Consider the following 16,701-nt stretch of genomic DNA (forward strand, 5'->3'; position numbering starts at 1 on the left):
CCATGGCTAGGGAGCACTCCTATTCCTGGTTCTCAACACAAAAGAATATTCTATCACTTCAGTGTTTTTTGTGAACAGACACGGACATTCATACCTGCCTAATGCACAGTCCTATCATTACCTCACACACAATTGTAAATCTAATTAGAATATTCAAATGAGCAAATTCTCCCCCTTCCCTTTTCTTTAACTCTTCGCAGTGGCAAAGCAATAACCCATAATCTACAGAGCAGAAATCACCTACTCCTGTGATGTCCTCCAATAACAACCTGGCAACAAAGCAAGTCCAATTACAAATGAGCTAATTAAGTAAATTGTTGACAGAGCATGAAGAGTTCATTTCACTCTGTCAGCTGCACCATGACAACACCAAATGTACATCCATTTGTGGGGCTAATGCGCTTGTACAATTCGCCATTAGCTTTTGGCGCCTTTCACCAACCTATCAGGCTTTCACGCCATCTAGGTGGAAATTTTCAGTGAATCTGCAGCCATTTAAAACCTCCGGCTCTGACAACCTGATAGACGACATGTCAGGAGACTTCGGAGAGAGCCGCTACCTTAGAGTTCACACGTTGAAACAGAGTGCTACTTCTTACAAATGGCTACTTGGGAATTGGGTGAAGAGATTTGGACATTTTGTACATTTGAATCAGAAAGTGAGAGGTCTTCATATAAGAATAAAGAAAGTAAATGACATGACACATAGTAATCAGTGGTGTGGATGAGTAAAAAGCATAGTTAGATTGACTCCAAAAAGATCCTATGAGCCAAGTGTAGACCCAAAGACTTACCAGGCCAATGATATATTTTCGTGCCTTAGTTCAGATATGGAGTCTGTTGGAGACATTACACTCACAAACACACACACGTACACACATGCAGCACCTACTTCAAAAACTGGCCAAAGTCCTTGCAGATGCTCTCACAGCCTGGCCACTTGCACACTCCATGACCATAGAGAGAGTGAGATGCTCCAACCTCTTCATGTAACGAACTGAGAGAGAGAGGGAGAAAGAGACAGAGAGAGAGAGAGATAGAGAGAGAGAGAGAGAGAGAGAGAGAGAGAGATGGAAAGATCCAAGAAAAAGACAGAGAAAAAGAGAGAGTTTAAAAGAATAAAACAGATGTCAGATTAACCCAGAAAGCCATAATGAGTTGTGGCTGCTAGTTTCTGTCAGGTTACAGTCTGAGACATTGCAGTGAAAACAAGTCAGCTCTGTTGTCTAGAGCAGTTTAACTGGCAGGGCTAAAGGGTGGGGGGGAGCCAATTAAATCAGCAGAGGAGGTTTCTGGGACGTTACATGAAGACTGGAAACCATGCAGACAACTGTGCCACCAACCCTCCATCTGTTTATTGATCTACAGATCCTCTGAAGACAAAACAATGTGCGAGAAACACTTGTTCGTCCAAAGAAAACCCACAAGGCAAGGTTTTCTCGACAAGGTTCGTCTTGTAAAGCCATTACGGAACAGCCAATGTAAACAGCTGAAAAAAAATGAGCTCGCACAAAATACATATCTTTTTTTTTTTCATCAGGAGATAAATAATAAGAGCAGCAAGAGCCATTTGTGAGGACGAGGAGGCTCGTGAGAAAAATGAAAAAACAAAAAAACAAAAACAAAAAAAAAACCCAAAATAAGTTCTGACCTCGGTCAGACTGCTCATCCTATTAGGGCTGACAGGTTAACCTTTGAGCTGTGGAGAAAGACCACACACACACAGTTTTATGACTACTTCACTCTCCTCTCATCGATCTACTGCGTGTTGGTAAGCAGCCGGCTTTGACAATACTGCTTGTTCCATCATTATGAGAAACCGCAGGTCCACAGGGATGTGGAACAGATCAGGAGTTAAAAAAAGGGAGTGGGTTGGGGGGGGGGGGGGTGTCTTTTTAGCGTTCTTCTCCACGTCCCATTTTTACAGAGTTTTTTTTTTTTCCCAAGCAGGTAGTACAGCCAGCACTGATAGCATCTACTTTAAACCAATTACACAACATATCCTATTCCACTGAAGTCTCTGACTGAGCTACACACTTATTATATGGAGCTAAGGTTTGAATAATGCATGGAGGAGGAAACAGAGAGAAAGATACGAACAGTGTTTTCAAAAAAAAAAAAAAAGGCAGCATTGCATATGAAAGAGCCATCTCGCGGATAAATAGCCTAAAATGCCACACAGGCATTGTGTCTTCTGTTTACATGACAAGCAGCATGGCTAAGGTAATTTCAAAGAGAAAACATCACTAAATACTTAATGCACGGTGAGGTTACCTTCTTCTCTCCCAACTGAGGAGAGATCCACCCGCATGTGTTTGATATGATGTGCTATGCACTGCACCGATTCACTGGCTCACATTCCCCTGGGAGATTTTGACTGGTTTCGACTATTATTAACCAGACACTGATAAACTATTGATGAGCAAACAAACAACACAACATCATACTCCCCTTTAAGGAATACATATGTCTCTCCTGTTCTAAATGGAGACAAATGCCGGCTTTTTTTTATCCAGACATCTGATAAATGTTCCCTTTTAAAAGAAGTTTAAATTAGGTCCTGTGGCGTTTGTGTGATTTTTTCATTTTTTATTTTTGTTTGTTATTTTTATGCATAAGCAGAAAATCATGAGGTGTATGTGCGTGTTTGTGACAAACACACATGCGCGTATGATTGAGTGTGCGTATGTGTGTGTGTGTGTGTGTATGTGTGTGTGTGTGTCTGTGTGTGTGTTTTTATCTATAGCCAAACATGCATGAAAGTACCTGTCTCTCCTGCTGTTGAGGCTGGGTGTCTGTCCGTTGGGGATGGAGTGGTGTGGGATGGGTGGAGAGGCTTTAGAGGTATTGTTGGAGGTAGTGGAGGATGTATTGGTGGTGCTCAAGTCCAGGCCGCTGTGTTTAATGCTGTTGTCCTCCATGTTATGATTGCCTGTGACGTCTTTCCATAGCTGCTGCAATTCAGCAGGGCTCAGGCCAGCTGTAACACATACACACACACACGCACGTACACACACACACACGCACGCACAAACACAAAACCAAAATAGCATATGCAATCATTTAACATGTTCAAATAGCACTTAAACAAGAGCTGACTTAGCGAGAGCCATCCAAGCAATCCAACTTCAAAAATCAAACCAGCAACACTCCTGATGATCACACAAAGACACAACACACTCTCAGGTGTATAACACAGGCACACAGGTACATCCTTATCTCACACATAAACACATGCATTAAGTTCTTCTGTGCTGGAGCATACCATTGACTTCCATACTTCTTTCCCAACGTTTTTCTATGTTCTTTTCAGTGTTTAAAAATATCGTGCGCTGACACCGTCAGCTGTTGCTGCAATTCCAGTCCACACAAATCCTTCAAGAATTCCCAACAACAAGAATTTGCAAAATCCTCCAATTACAGTATGGTAAACAACAAGCTCCTGGTGGTGAAATGATTTCATCACTGAGATGATAAAACAACAGTCGACCTTCCTATAATTTCAAAAGTGTTGCAATTATACGTTATTTGCTATTACTGTTTGTGTGCGCCATCTTAGTAAACACAGTAGCACCAGGTGTTTGTTCCAGGAAAAGCAAATGGCACCAGCTCTTCTTCTCCTTCTCTTCCTCTGCTCTTACTGTGAGCCAGTAAACAACAACAACAACAGGAGAGGGAGGGGGGAGAGGGAGAGAGAAAACAGCCACAGAGACACAGGCAGAAGCCCTGAGAGAGCAAGCGAGAGAGAGAGGGGGAGAGAGAGAGAGAGCGAGCAAGAAAGAAAGAGATCTAGAGACACAGGAAGAAGAAGGCCTGAGAGAGAGAGAGAGAGAGAGACAGAAAGAAAGAGAGAGAGAGAGAGAGAGAGACAGAGAGAGAAAGAGACAGAGAAAGAGAGAGAGAGAAAAGACAAAGAGAGATCAGTGAAGAAACAGAGAGAAGCATGGAGGAAGAGAAACAAGGAGAGTAAGAAGAAAAAGAGAGAGATAATAGACGAGTGACACTCACACAGGAACACAGCAGTGAAGGCAGAAGAGAGGCACATGGTGTTGGAGATAGCAGAGGTGCTGCTCCGAGGCCTTACCTGGTGGCAGTGTCTGTCCGGGGATGGCAGGCTGTCCCGGGGGCAGAGAGAGCAGGCCCTGCCGCTGCATGTTCAGCAGGTGCTGCTGCTGCTGCAGCTGCTGCATCTGCAGGATCTGCTGCTGAAACACGAGTTGCTGCGCTGCTAACTGCTGCTGCTGTTGCTGTTGCTGCTGCTGCTGCTGTTGCTATAGTGAGAGAGAGCACAAATCACACAAATTAACTAGAAAGTATGAGCTGTGTGGCCTTAGCACTGCCTCTCTCTCTCTCGCTCTCTCTCTCTCTCTCTCTCTCTCTTTTCCTCTCTCTCTCTCTTTCTCTCTGTCTGTCTATCTATCCCTTTCTCCTCCTCCTCTCTCTCTCTCTTTTTCTCTCTTGGAGGCACACGCCTTTCCTGCCGGAGGGCTCTCCAGGCTGAGGGGAGGATTGGGTGGTGCATGATATGAAAGAAAGAGAGGAGGGGTGGAGGGATGGATTGGGGGTGGTGGTAATCCCCTCTCTCTCCCCCCACTGCTGATAGTTAATTGTCTTGCATTTCTAATGGTCTATTACAGTTTATGGGGCCGTGGGGAATGAGAGGGAGAGAGAGAGAGAGAGAGAGAGAGAGAGAGAGAGAGAGAATTTACAGAAGCCCAGTTGGAGCAGTGCAGACTCTCTCTCCCTCCCCCAACCTTGTTTACTGCCAGGCGAGCCTGGCTCTTGCATAAGCCTGAGCAAAACAACAACAACAACAACAAAAACAAAAACAACAACAGCAGCGGCAACCGCAGAAAAACAACAAGCCGCCTCAATGATTAAAGCAAAGCATCTGAGCGGGTGAACCACGCCTGAATCCTTCTCATGACAAAAATAAAAATATAAATTAAAGAAGCACAAAAGCAATAGTGTGAGATTACAGTACTGATGAAATTCAGAAGACTACTACAGATACAGCAAAGGAGTCTATCCTAATCTATCCTAGAACCACTAATACATATGTACATAAAATATGCTATTTGAATAGAAGTGTAGATGACAGAATCTGTATAGTCTGAATACAGATGACATTTTTAACTTTCATTTCTGCTGAATACAGCAATACATACAGTGGAGTGGGTGATAGAGATCAATTCATTATAAGGTCTGGACAAGTCTTTTTAAACACAGCTCAAGTCTAGCTCTCAGTGGAGTCTGAACATGGTCTCTGGTGGTTTATTAGTAAACTGGGATGTGGCCATCACAGAGAAAGATTCAACTCTCTTTCCCTCTTCCTCATTCTCTTCTTTCTGTCTGAATAAATTACAACCTGATAGTCAGTCAAGAAACTAAAAGAATGAGGCCCCTATTATGGCAGAAAAAAGTCTAACTTACAATTTTGGCCTGAAATTACAAGAACAAGTGTGAAGTTGAGCTGACTCTAGAGGATAGAGGAGGTATGTCAAACTTCACAGAGAGAGAGTGAGAGAGAGAGAGAGAGAGCGAGAGGAAGACCTTTCCTTTTTTGTTTTGGTAAGGTGAGTTTTGGGTGTGTGTGTGTGTGTGTGTGTGTGTGTTTATGCGTGCGTGTGTGTGTGTTGCTGGGGGACGACGACTTGTGATGCGTTCAGTGGAAAACAGACTGCATAATGGAGCGAGTCATTCGGACTGGCCGAGACATCTCAGGAGAAATAAGGGAGCAATTTCTATTCCATATTTGATGGCAGGGGCCTTGAAAAATTCTATTCACAAATCCAAACAGAAACAAAGCCTGAGGGAGGCCGGCGCTCTTGGCTGGAGGCTCTGCATAATGGCTGGCCTGAGGAGACGAGGGGGGGCCCTCCGTACTCCACTGATCAATTTAACTGCTTCAACACGTTTTGTTTGGATATGCTTGAACCTCTCCCCCCCCCCCCCCCCCCACCCCCCCCCCCCCCCCCCCCCCCCCCCCTTCACACCCAACCAAAGCTTTGGCTGTCTTCTGATGCCTATCATTCTTGCAATCTCCCTCTCCCTTTCTCTGTCTCTCTCTCTCTCTCTCTGTCTTGGTCTGTGTGTGTGTGTGCGTGTCAGGTGAGTACAGAAGCGTTTGCAGACTGGCAGGTTGTCAGTGTGATTTACGAGTGTGTCAGCGCTGAACTTTTTTGCTGCTTGGCCCAAACCCACAGGAACACTTCATTAATCAGAAAAGTCGGCACAACGTTAAACGAAGCTTTTTAGCGGGCGGGTGAAAGCTCTGGTCTCTCCAGAAGGTCTCCCTGTCATTCCCTAACATGCAGGAACATCATCAGCATCTCAGAGCTCAGCCCATCACTCACACAGGGCTGAGCCTCATTAGGGCTGTATTCACAAACGCTGGGCTAGAATTACACATTGAGGGCTTTCTCCTTTAGAAAAAGCCAGGCTAGCCAGGTCCCCCAGTGCTGTATAAAATTGGTGGAATTGTCACAGAGAGAATGATGCTCTCAGATGTTTTTTTATGAGTGTGTGTGTGTGTGTGTGTATGTGTGTGTGCGCGTGTGTGTGTGACTCACCTCTTTTGCCTGTTTGCTAGGGTGTTGCTGTTGTAGTAGCTGTAGGTGGAGCTGCTCCTGCTGTTTCTTATAGAACTCTTGCAGGTGTTGCTGCGGAAACAAGGACATGACATCACTGGAACGGAGAGGGAACACTGGGATAGCTCCATGAACACTGGGCAATACTCAGCTCCCACTTTATCTGACTTAATACTAAAACATAACACATGTTTACATTCAGGGCCCATTATCTTCTTCTCACAATCCAAAAAGAACCTAAATAAACACAGATAACCTAATTTAAGTATCAAGAGCAATACAGAAGGATGTTTTGGCTATTTGCTTTGTATTACATAGGGCAGAACATACTAGGTTTCTGAAAATATAAGATTAAACTCCTAATGAAAGTCTACTCAGAATACAACACAGAGCCATACAATGGTGCATCTAACACTCATAAGTAAGGTCCCTCTCGTTTCCCTCATGACTTCTCCATATCAGTTTAAAATGCTATTGTACTGTAGGTGCAGGTGAGAAAGTAAATCATATGTATGATAGATTTTAGGTCTGAAGTCTTGGTAGTGAAATATGGAAGAACATCCAACAGCTTTAAACACGCAGGGAAAGACATTGGAGCTGTTACTGACTGCTGATAAGCTTTGTATCTGTCTATGTATGTGCATGCCTACGGGCGGACGCAAATATGCATATGTACGTGTGTGTGAATTCATGTGTGTGTGTCTGTGTGTGTGTGGTGTGTGTACCTGTTGCAGCATGACAGCCTGCTGTTGCTGTAGAAGAGCCTGGAGCTGCTGAGGGGACAGGACTTGCTGCTGGAGGATCTGCTGCATTTGCTGGGGAGTTATCACCTGTGGACTCATCATGGCCACAGACACTGGCACCTAACACAGAGACAGAGAGAGGGAGAGAGAGAGAGAGAGAGAGAGAGAGAGAGATCCCTTTCCTTTACTCACTAGTGCCATAATTCATGAAGAGCTTCCATAAGTCTGGTTGTGGTGTAATCAGTTGGATAGACGGGCGCTGTGGTTTTAGTGTTGTTTTTTTTTTTCCCTCTGCTCTTCGGATGGGAGAAGAGGTGGCTTTAAATAGATATACGCCTTAATTAGATGAACCTTTGAACTCCCTAAGGCACTCCCTGCTCTGTTGCCATTAGTAAAGTGGCAAAAAAAAGGCAAAAGATTGTGGAGAACACTTATATGGCAATGCTTAAGTGGGCTGTTGGGATGCCAAGGTGTAGAAAACAGGGCATTAAAACCTCACGGCTTTGAACAGCTACACACAAACTCCTTTGCTGAGACTGAGAGCAAACGAAAAACTCGGCGTGAAGGGAATTAGTAGATGTCTTTCACAAGGCTCTGGCATTTCTTGCGTTGCACATGCCCTGCCAAAAATAAAAAGCACAAAAAAAAAAAAAAAAGCCAGAGGCACAATTCCTCACCGAGATGTCATTTTTAAAAATTCATGTCATACTTTAGGTGATAAAAATCATTAAAACACAAGCTGTCAAACTGGAGAGGGAGAACTCTTTTTTTTTTTTTCGTGAGAAAAACAAAACAAAGAAAATATTTTGGCGGCCTAGTTCTGAATAACAGATCAATAGGCAAGGATCCAGTCTTTTCAGCATCACACTTTGACTGTACATACTAACAGGGGAATGCACAGCGTTGATATTAATTTTAGTCAATAATGCAGCTCTGGTGAAAAACTAATTTGGACCAGGAATAAATAGAGTCCTGTTCAGATGAACCGGTAAGACAGGGCTAGAAGACAATCTGCGTGAAAAAAGCTGGGATTCACCCTTTTGGGCATGCTGCCTGGCAGAGAGAGGAGGAGTTTAATGCGGCGGGTCCTCTTTATATGCTGTGTGAGTGTTTAATAATGAATTGTCCATCAGATGGACTGTAACAGGGGCTGGTGCCTTTCAAAACGACTGCCATTATTCTCATGCCCTGACAAGTCAACATCTTTATTTAGCTTCATGAAAAAATCATCGCCAGCGTGTAAGTGATGTAAGGTATGGGCCAAACTGAGACAAATGTGTGAACGTGTGTGTGTGTGTTTGTGTGTATGCATGTCTGTATGTATGTGTGTGTGTGTGTGTGTGTGTGTGTGTGCACGCACACGCACATGTATGCACACTCATCTGCATAAGTGTGTTTGTCACAATGCTACAATGTGAGTAGTATATGGCTCTGATGAGGTCTTTGTGAACCTTTTTGTCACGTGAGCATAGATTTATGTCAATAATTCTTGTGTGTGTGTTTGTGTGTGTGTGTGTGTGTGTGTGTGTGTGCATGGCTATATGTGTTTCTGTGCGCGCACTCGCTTATTTCGACAATGTGAGAGGTGCGTGGGTGTGCTCGTCCGCGTATATGAGTGGCGTGTGTGTGTGTGTGAGTGTGTTCGCGCGTGCGCTCGTCTCCATGGTGTGAGTGGTGACAGTGGGCTCTGTGTGAAGACTGTGTCCTCTTGCTGCCTAATCAGGCTGCTTGATTACTTTCCATACATCGCACAGCTCTGAGGAGTCGACACGCCCTTGATTTGCTCTGCGTCTCCAGCTCAGGTTCCTCTCTTTGATTAGCTCAGACATTTGCATGGTCACTACACATTTTTCATTTTAGAAGTCATTATGCATTAGAGGCCCTGATCGCCCAGCCTGACTAATCCTGATGAACTGAAAGGCACGGCTGAAGGTCAAACTCCATCCTCTCTGCACATTCATATTCATATTCAAACAAATCCACCACCATTGTTCATTAGGCTTCTCTAAAACTCCACAAGCGACCGTTATGGAATAGCTCAAACACACACACACACACACACACACACACACACACAATCTTTGGGGAAAGAATAAGACAGAAAGGAATAGACTGAAGACAGGAGTGAGAAAGATAAAAACAATGAATGAAGCAACAAAGTTTCAAATTAAACAAGCGCATTTAATTATGTAAATGCATGCTTACACCTTCAATGTTATTAAACCTTAGGACGCATTTGCGATGTGTAATTACCCCTCCAGGTCAGATGCAGCTTTGCTCTGGACTAAATAACAATAGAAAGACCACATCACCAAAACACAAGATATAGTCTCATTACTTGTTTTATGTGGCGATTTAAATTAGATTTGGAGATTAACCAAGAAGAAAACCTTAGCTGCTCTACAGTCCACTGGATATAATAAACATGTCACAAAATCAAGTGTCAGTTTATTTACTAATCATTGTATAGGTATTAAGCAGAGAGATGTAGACTGGAGCATTTATGATTAATGTTTAGCATTACATTAATGTTCATGTCAGACACAACAGAACAGAAGCTCCTCCTATTCCAAAAGGATGGGAGAGAGAGAAAACACCAAACAAATGAAGTCAGAGACCAACCCTCAGTCTTTCATTAACTTTTTAGTCGAGTGATGGATGATAATCATCTTCATTTCATTGCTCTTCCAAACAAAAAAGAGAGAGAGAGAGAGATAGACAGCCAGACAGACAGAAAGAGAGACAGAAGAGGAGGCCTATGCCCATTCAAAGTGAACCCCAGCACAATGCTAATTCCAGCGTTTAACTGCATGCTTTTCTGCCCGACGTATCTGAGCCCCCAAGATGAAAGCAGATAAGTAATTGCTCTCCTGATTCTTATTCTTCACTGACAACCCATAAATTTAATTTTACACACACGTTCATTTACATTTTCGAGTATATGACATGATAATTGCCGGAATAGAACACCTCCATTCGGGTGGATACTGGGCACAGATGATTGACAAGTCTGGTGAATTGAAAGGAACAGGGGCTGAATTGGCTCTCCTGGAAATGATTTTTGCCAAGAAGGGACAGAATTAATGAGCGTTTCCTGGAGAAGCCTCACACACGTGGTAAACATCCACAGACAGTCAGCAGCCTTCACACACAGAGCCAGGCAGCTGCAGGGAGAAAAGCTGCTATGATGGCCCAGGGAAGTTAGCTTTACTGATGCCCCAAACACCACACTATTTAAATGAAAATAAAATGTACCATTCTCTATCATTTTCCACTTATTCATCAAAAATAGCTCCAATGTTCAAACATTTCAGACAGTAAAAAGACAGTAAAAAATATCAGACTAGCTTCAAATCAAGTCAATGAAAATCAATGAGAAGCAAAGGACTCTGCAAGCATAGCAATGAGAATTATAAAATTGCTACCGTAGGTTTTTAAAAAAATACTATCTTAATTAAAAACAAAAAAGCAGCAAAAAAGCAGCTAATCCAGGGAGTGATAATGTGACAGCATGAATTATATATGCGAAAATTTAAATATAAAAAAATATAAAAAAACGGAAGTGAAGTATCTTCAGGTAAGCAACAAATGAATTGAAAACCAGCCAACAGAGACCTACAGAAATAAGGAACAATTCTACATGGAGATGATGTGTTGTGTGTAAGTTGTATGTATGAAACCTAGGCATCAACTCTTTGGGGTAAAATAAGTTACGTTTACATTAAAAAATTATTTTCCAAAAATGACTTCAAATCAGTGTAGGTGTTTAAGACACTTGGTAAGATTTTTTTTACCAGTTTGAATAAGAGACAAACAGAAAACCCTATGTCAGGAGAAAGGCCCGCGATGGCTTTTAATGATCGATTATGGGCAACGTGTGCCATTAACACCACGATTTTATTCCAACTCCAACAGAACCGTGTTAAATTACCAACAGCAGAGATACACGGCTGGGTTAGAGCTAAAACAATTAAGAGGAGCAAATTCAATTCTCCATTTCCGCCCCATTCAGTGAGTGAGTGAAGGCAGCTTAAGAGCAGAGATGTGGGGGGTTGAAAATGCTGGATGGCTGAATAGAGTGAATAATGTGTCCACTTCAGTAGAAGACGGCAACACTGCCAAAGATACCGTTAAGATAAATAAAATGAAAAATAGAGGCTTGGCTGGTGGTAATTACCAAAGCTCCTTGGCAGGGAAAGATGCTGTGTTAATTAAGGTAGAAGGCCAACTCTGCCTTGAGAAATACAGAGAGAGAGAGAGAGAGAGAGAGAGAGAGAACAGGGAAAGAAAGGAGAGGGATTCCACCACTGTCTCACTAATTCATCTCAATCCCAGACTCCCAAGGGGTTGTGGGTCCCAAACCGAGACCTCCATGGAGTGCCTGGACTTCTGACCCCAACACTTCAGTTCAGCTGACACTGCTAATTTACTCTCCAATTAATGACTATGCCAAGCCAAGCCTTACTGGGAGAGGGGGGAAGAGTACTCTACTGAGGGACCACCAGCGCCAGAGACACTCAAGGATGAAGTAGAACATGTCCACACAAAAACAGAAAAGCAGACAGGCACTGAGAATCAAACACACTCACTCCAGAAACACACGCACATGCACACACACACACACACACACACCACATCATATACACACTTGTACACCGTGATTCTCTATTCTCTCTCTCTCTCTCTCTCTCTGATCAAGTGGATTAGCAGATCAATGTTTCAGATTCATGGGACCAGAGTTAAGCAGATTACAGGAGCGTTTTTCCTAAATCAATTTATTTTGCAGTTGAGCTTGGCAGTATGCAAGAGCAGAAGACATGTAAGGGAAGATAAAATGGATGAAGTCCTTCATTAGAGGAGTTAGGGGGTAATGGTGACACAAAGGTTTATCACCATATACTGTAGATAATCACTTTCATCAGGGCTAAAGGGTGTTTTCTCTCTCTCTCACACACACACACTACAACAACTGCAGCCTAGAGCCAAGTCTTTCTTGCTTTCCAGGAGATTTTCTAGGAAACAGGATTCTGAACAAAGTCCCCCATGTACAACAAAACAGACAGATGGATTAGACAGAGGAGGGGGATACATTACACAGGATAGATAGATAGATAGATAGATAGATAGATAGATAGATAGATAGATAGATAGATAGATAGATAGATAGATAGATAGATAGATAGATAGATAGATAGATAGATAGATAGATAGATGGAAGCAGGATTGGTGGGTAAGTTTCCACACTGGTCTGCTAATTGATTTGGAGATAAGTATACTGAAGTTGGGTCTGTGTGGCGACATCTTCCTGGGCTGGTCTGTGTAGTGGTGGCATCAGAGCTGTGGAGCCCTGGGCTTGTAAGCTGGCTGATGTCACAGGTAATAGGGAGTCCTCCAGACTTGGCTTTCCTCATCAAATGACACGAAGTAAATTACACTGACTTCATGCAGTCGGTGAATTATGGTTCATCTCCGAGAGAGTCTCCTTTCCCATCACCAGGGCTACACGTATCAGATCTGCCAGTTAGGATCCAATTAACACCTTGGCCACAGTAATCAGATTGCATGTGTAAAGGCTGCTACCACTCGTTTATTGCTCTCATGTATCTTCTGTCAGAAGGTAAATTTGTTGCTGCTACATCAAAGCTTCCCGACGTGTTTTTTTTTTTCCTCCTCCATTTGCCTTAGGGTTGTACTTCAACTTCTTTTGCATCACAATGATGAACCTGCTCTGTCCCTGTGATTCACTCATCTTGTCCTGTAGCAGTTGTAACCTGGAAAAAATTGCTTGTTTTCTGGTTACAGAAGCAATAACCGAGGGTGTCCAAATGAAATGGGCAGACTTTTTATTATTTTTTCTTCGCTTTGCTTTTTTTTTTTCTTAAGTGTCAATGCAAGTCTTCCCCCACCCTGGGAGGCTAAGTAGATGAATTTTAAAGAACATGGCGCTTGTGCTTTGATGAGATGTGCGGCAGTGACCTTTAAAATGGTGACAATGGGAGAACAGGACAGCTATCTTCCAACCCTGAGAGGCGCACACTCCAGCACCCCTCTCATCCAGAAAACACACACACACACACACGCACACACAGGCACACACACGCACACACGCATGCACACACACATACACACACACACACACGTGCGCGCGCACATACACACACACACACACACATACACACACACACAGGCACACCAGCCAAAAGCATTCAGCCATTTCACAGAAGAAAAGCTCTAAACACAGTCAGGAGTACAGTGGTGTATTTCAGCACTGCTGAAGGAGAGTAAAGATCACTATTTGACTAGATTTTTGACTGACTGGTCAATTAACTGATTGTACTTGATCTCTAGATCTCCAAGAACAAACTGGTTGACTAGGGGGTGAAGAGTGCAATGGGACATTTTGTTAAAGTAACAGCGGCCGATCGTATGCGAGTCCGACCCTGTTGTGTGTGAATGCATAAGCAGCATGTTCATGGCCACCCTGCCTGAGAGGGGCTTTGTTCTGTTAACCCATTATACAGTGTTACCTTGTTAATGCCCCTTCACACAACCCCCAACTGCACCTCTCAGAACACACTCTGAGAAAAGGTCAAAGGGTCAGCATGCTCTCTTCACACACTGCCTGCCATGTCAAGGGGCGGCCATGCTACGTTGCCGGGGGAGCTGGCGTCAGAGGGAAGCATCATAACTGAGGGGACGTGCAGATGTTTGTGCAGCCTTCTCCTCCCTCACCCTTCTGTGTCTTTAACCGCCCCATCCCGTTTCCCTCTATCCATCACTCAGCCCCGCACTACAAGTGTAGCTACACTGCTTTAAAAGTAATGAGTCTGTTAAGGCCCATTTCTGCATCTACAACAAGGCTGATAGACTGCTCACACGCATCAGAGGAAGAATAGAGCTGACAATACCAAACAAACACACTGACACGCAGCTTAGTTTACCCGTGTCTGCCAAGCTGTCTACTGAGCTGATTTGGATACAAGGGAGAGCGGATGGTGGGCGGAGGATACAATTGTCAGATGTGCGATCGTCCCGTAATCCTGCTTCCTCCCACCTGTCCCTGTCTCTGTCTTTATTTGTGTTTTAAATGTCAGTGTATAAAATGCGCCGAAGAGTTATTGCCACAGTGAAGGAGAAGAGCAAAGGAGGATGAGGGTGCAGTGTGCCTGGGGAAAGCCTGTAAGCAGTATGGAGAAGGCTCAGGGATTTACGGGGAGAAATAGGTGTTTATTGAGTGCTCCCGTGGGCTTACAGTGTAATAATAGACCTGTCACATTACAGGCGACGTGGAGAAGCAGCTAGCGCTAGCATCCGTTGACGGCTAGATGAGGCGGCGGATTGAATTAGTCATGCGAGAGCCTTTAGTCGCTAATACAAGTAATTAAAACTGCGAGTTGAAGCACTTAGATGGTTGTGTGGTAAATAATTTATACGCTGCATGATCTATGGATCACTTCCCTCTCTTCTTACCCAGAGAAAACATAGGGATTTGTCAGCGCCTGCCTCTCTCTCTCTCTCTCTCTCTCCCTCTCACACACACTTTTGTCAGCCAGTATGCTTTTATGTGACTGAGGGAGCCAGAACGTTATTATAGAAGATTATTTGTTATAAACCTTTGAAATCCTCTCTCTGCTAAACTGTAATGGACAGAGAAAAAACAAACACACAAATGCAATTCAATACAAATGACAAGAACAATAATCAGAGAATGGACTCATCTTGGAAACACTACTTCACTTTATGTGTAAACTTTACTTTTCTTCATGTATCTTGGATGTTGGAACAGTGAAGTGATTTTAATAAAGAGAGGATGAGGTGAATTGTTTGGCTACGGATAGGGGACCTTCTTAAACTGATTCCTATTGATTCAAATCACTAACATGAGGTTAGAATGGTGTAAGTAAATGTAAATGCTTAATATTTACCGGCTACTGTTGTTATCATAGTCATTGGTTCAATTAGAAACTGGAATTCAGCACTAAGACTTTCTGTCTTGTTTTCCACCGTATAGAAATTCAGAACTATGACTAGAACAATATGTGTTCACATGCACTCCCTTTGATTTGTTCCCAACAAACAGGACAGCAAACAGTTTCCTTCCATAACTCCATAATACCCCAAACATAAGCTCAGGACAAAAATTCTCTAATTTAAAAAAAAAAACAAAAAACAAGTGCATGGATTGAATAGGAGAATAAGATGACACAGTAACAGCACTCGGAGCGAGGAGATTTAAATGATTGTTGTGAGAAGTGTATAGAAAACCTTTTGCCTTCTTTATCTTTCTGCCACCACCTAATTAGATACACATGGGTGTGACTGCAATAGAAGGTGTCGCCATTGTTATATTCTGCGAAAATATTAACGACGAGGTTAACGCCAATTTTCCCTCTGTTTAATTAAATGCACAGAACATTAATGAGGTAAACCACTGCTCCTTGATAGCACTTATTAGCAGGAGAGAGGGCACATTCACTCACACTTCAATTTAAACCTAAAAATAAGAAACCGAACAGATGTCAAGAGCTTACATAAGTTGAGGGAGCAAACGAATTATGAATTCCTGTTGTGATAGGGTAGAAACCATAATAACTTCTGTAGCTGAGGGGAAGTAAACAGCATTAGCAATAGGCTATGCATCCCAGACACAGAGCGAGACTCTGACCTTTTCCAAATCACTGACAACAGAAATAGAAGGCAGCCTGAATCAATACGGTAAATTATCTTTGAGGAGTTCAAATGACAGCTAGTTAAAATAAGCCACCTATCAGAGAGGGAGGGACAGAGCTAGTCATCATTCAGATTACTGGACCCTGAGAGGATGTCTGTGAACTGGACTGGTAACATCACACAGAAAAGAGAAGCTGGAGTAGAAGAATAGGAGAGTAGTTCCACTGTCTACTGCCATGACAACTTTCAGAGAATTATTAAAATAATTAAAAAAGAAAATCATTGTTTTATAGAAGACCAAAAAAAAAGGATTAATTCAGATATTACGCTGATATTTAGTCAGGCGAACCTCCTTTCTAAGAAAGATATTCCTTAGTTTTGAAAGAATGAGTTAGTGGAAGATACTAACACTGAGCCGTGTGTCCTGAAGAACAGCTACAGTTTGTTATTTTATATATATATATATATAATTTCTTTTTTTTTTCAGAGAAGGGCAGGTGTGTCAGGTTTGGGGTTTCAGTGACAGGTCCAGAATTACATTGCTAAGTCAAACAGACAGAGGAGGAACAGAGGAAATCTTTTTCGAGGGAAGCATGCATTATGGATGGACTTAAGAGATTAGTGCAGAGCAGCTCACCTGCAGCGGACGCTGTTTGTCGTTGTTCTTTGGAGATTTCAGGCCAGTGCCGGGCTGCTGG

General features: G+C 43.0%; 1 protein-coding gene across 3 annotated transcripts in view; it reads right to left on the bottom strand.

The window, feature by feature from the left end:
* The window catches only part of foxp2 (forkhead box P2), a 54,718-nt gene that overhangs the window by 20,260 nt on the left and 17,757 nt on the right, over positions 1-16,701 (bottom strand). The window contains exons 2-7 of one of the 3 annotated variants that reach the window (XM_030769983.1): positions 16,641-16,701; positions 7,316-7,453; positions 6,582-6,662; positions 4,085-4,271; positions 2,767-2,980; positions 893-997 (exon numbers count right to left, since the gene is read on the bottom strand). The exon at positions 16,641-16,701 is cut by the window's right edge and continues 29 nt beyond it. In XM_030769983.1, the coding sequence (XP_030625843.1) occupies positions 893-997; positions 2,767-2,980; positions 4,085-4,271; positions 6,582-6,662; positions 7,316-7,453; positions 16,641-16,701 (786 nt within the window). Of the gene's footprint in view, positions 1-892; positions 998-2,766; positions 2,981-4,084; positions 4,272-6,572; positions 6,663-7,315; positions 7,454-16,640 lie in introns of all 3 variants that reach the window. The other 2 variants (XM_030769991.1, XM_030769998.1) reach the window with 2 other exon arrangements.

The sequence above is a fragment of the Chanos chanos genome, chromosome 1, assembly GCF_902362185.1.
Source record: "Chanos chanos chromosome 1, fChaCha1.1, whole genome shotgun sequence".
Classification (NCBI taxonomy): Eukaryota; Metazoa; Chordata; class Actinopteri; order Gonorynchiformes; family Chanidae; genus Chanos; species Chanos chanos.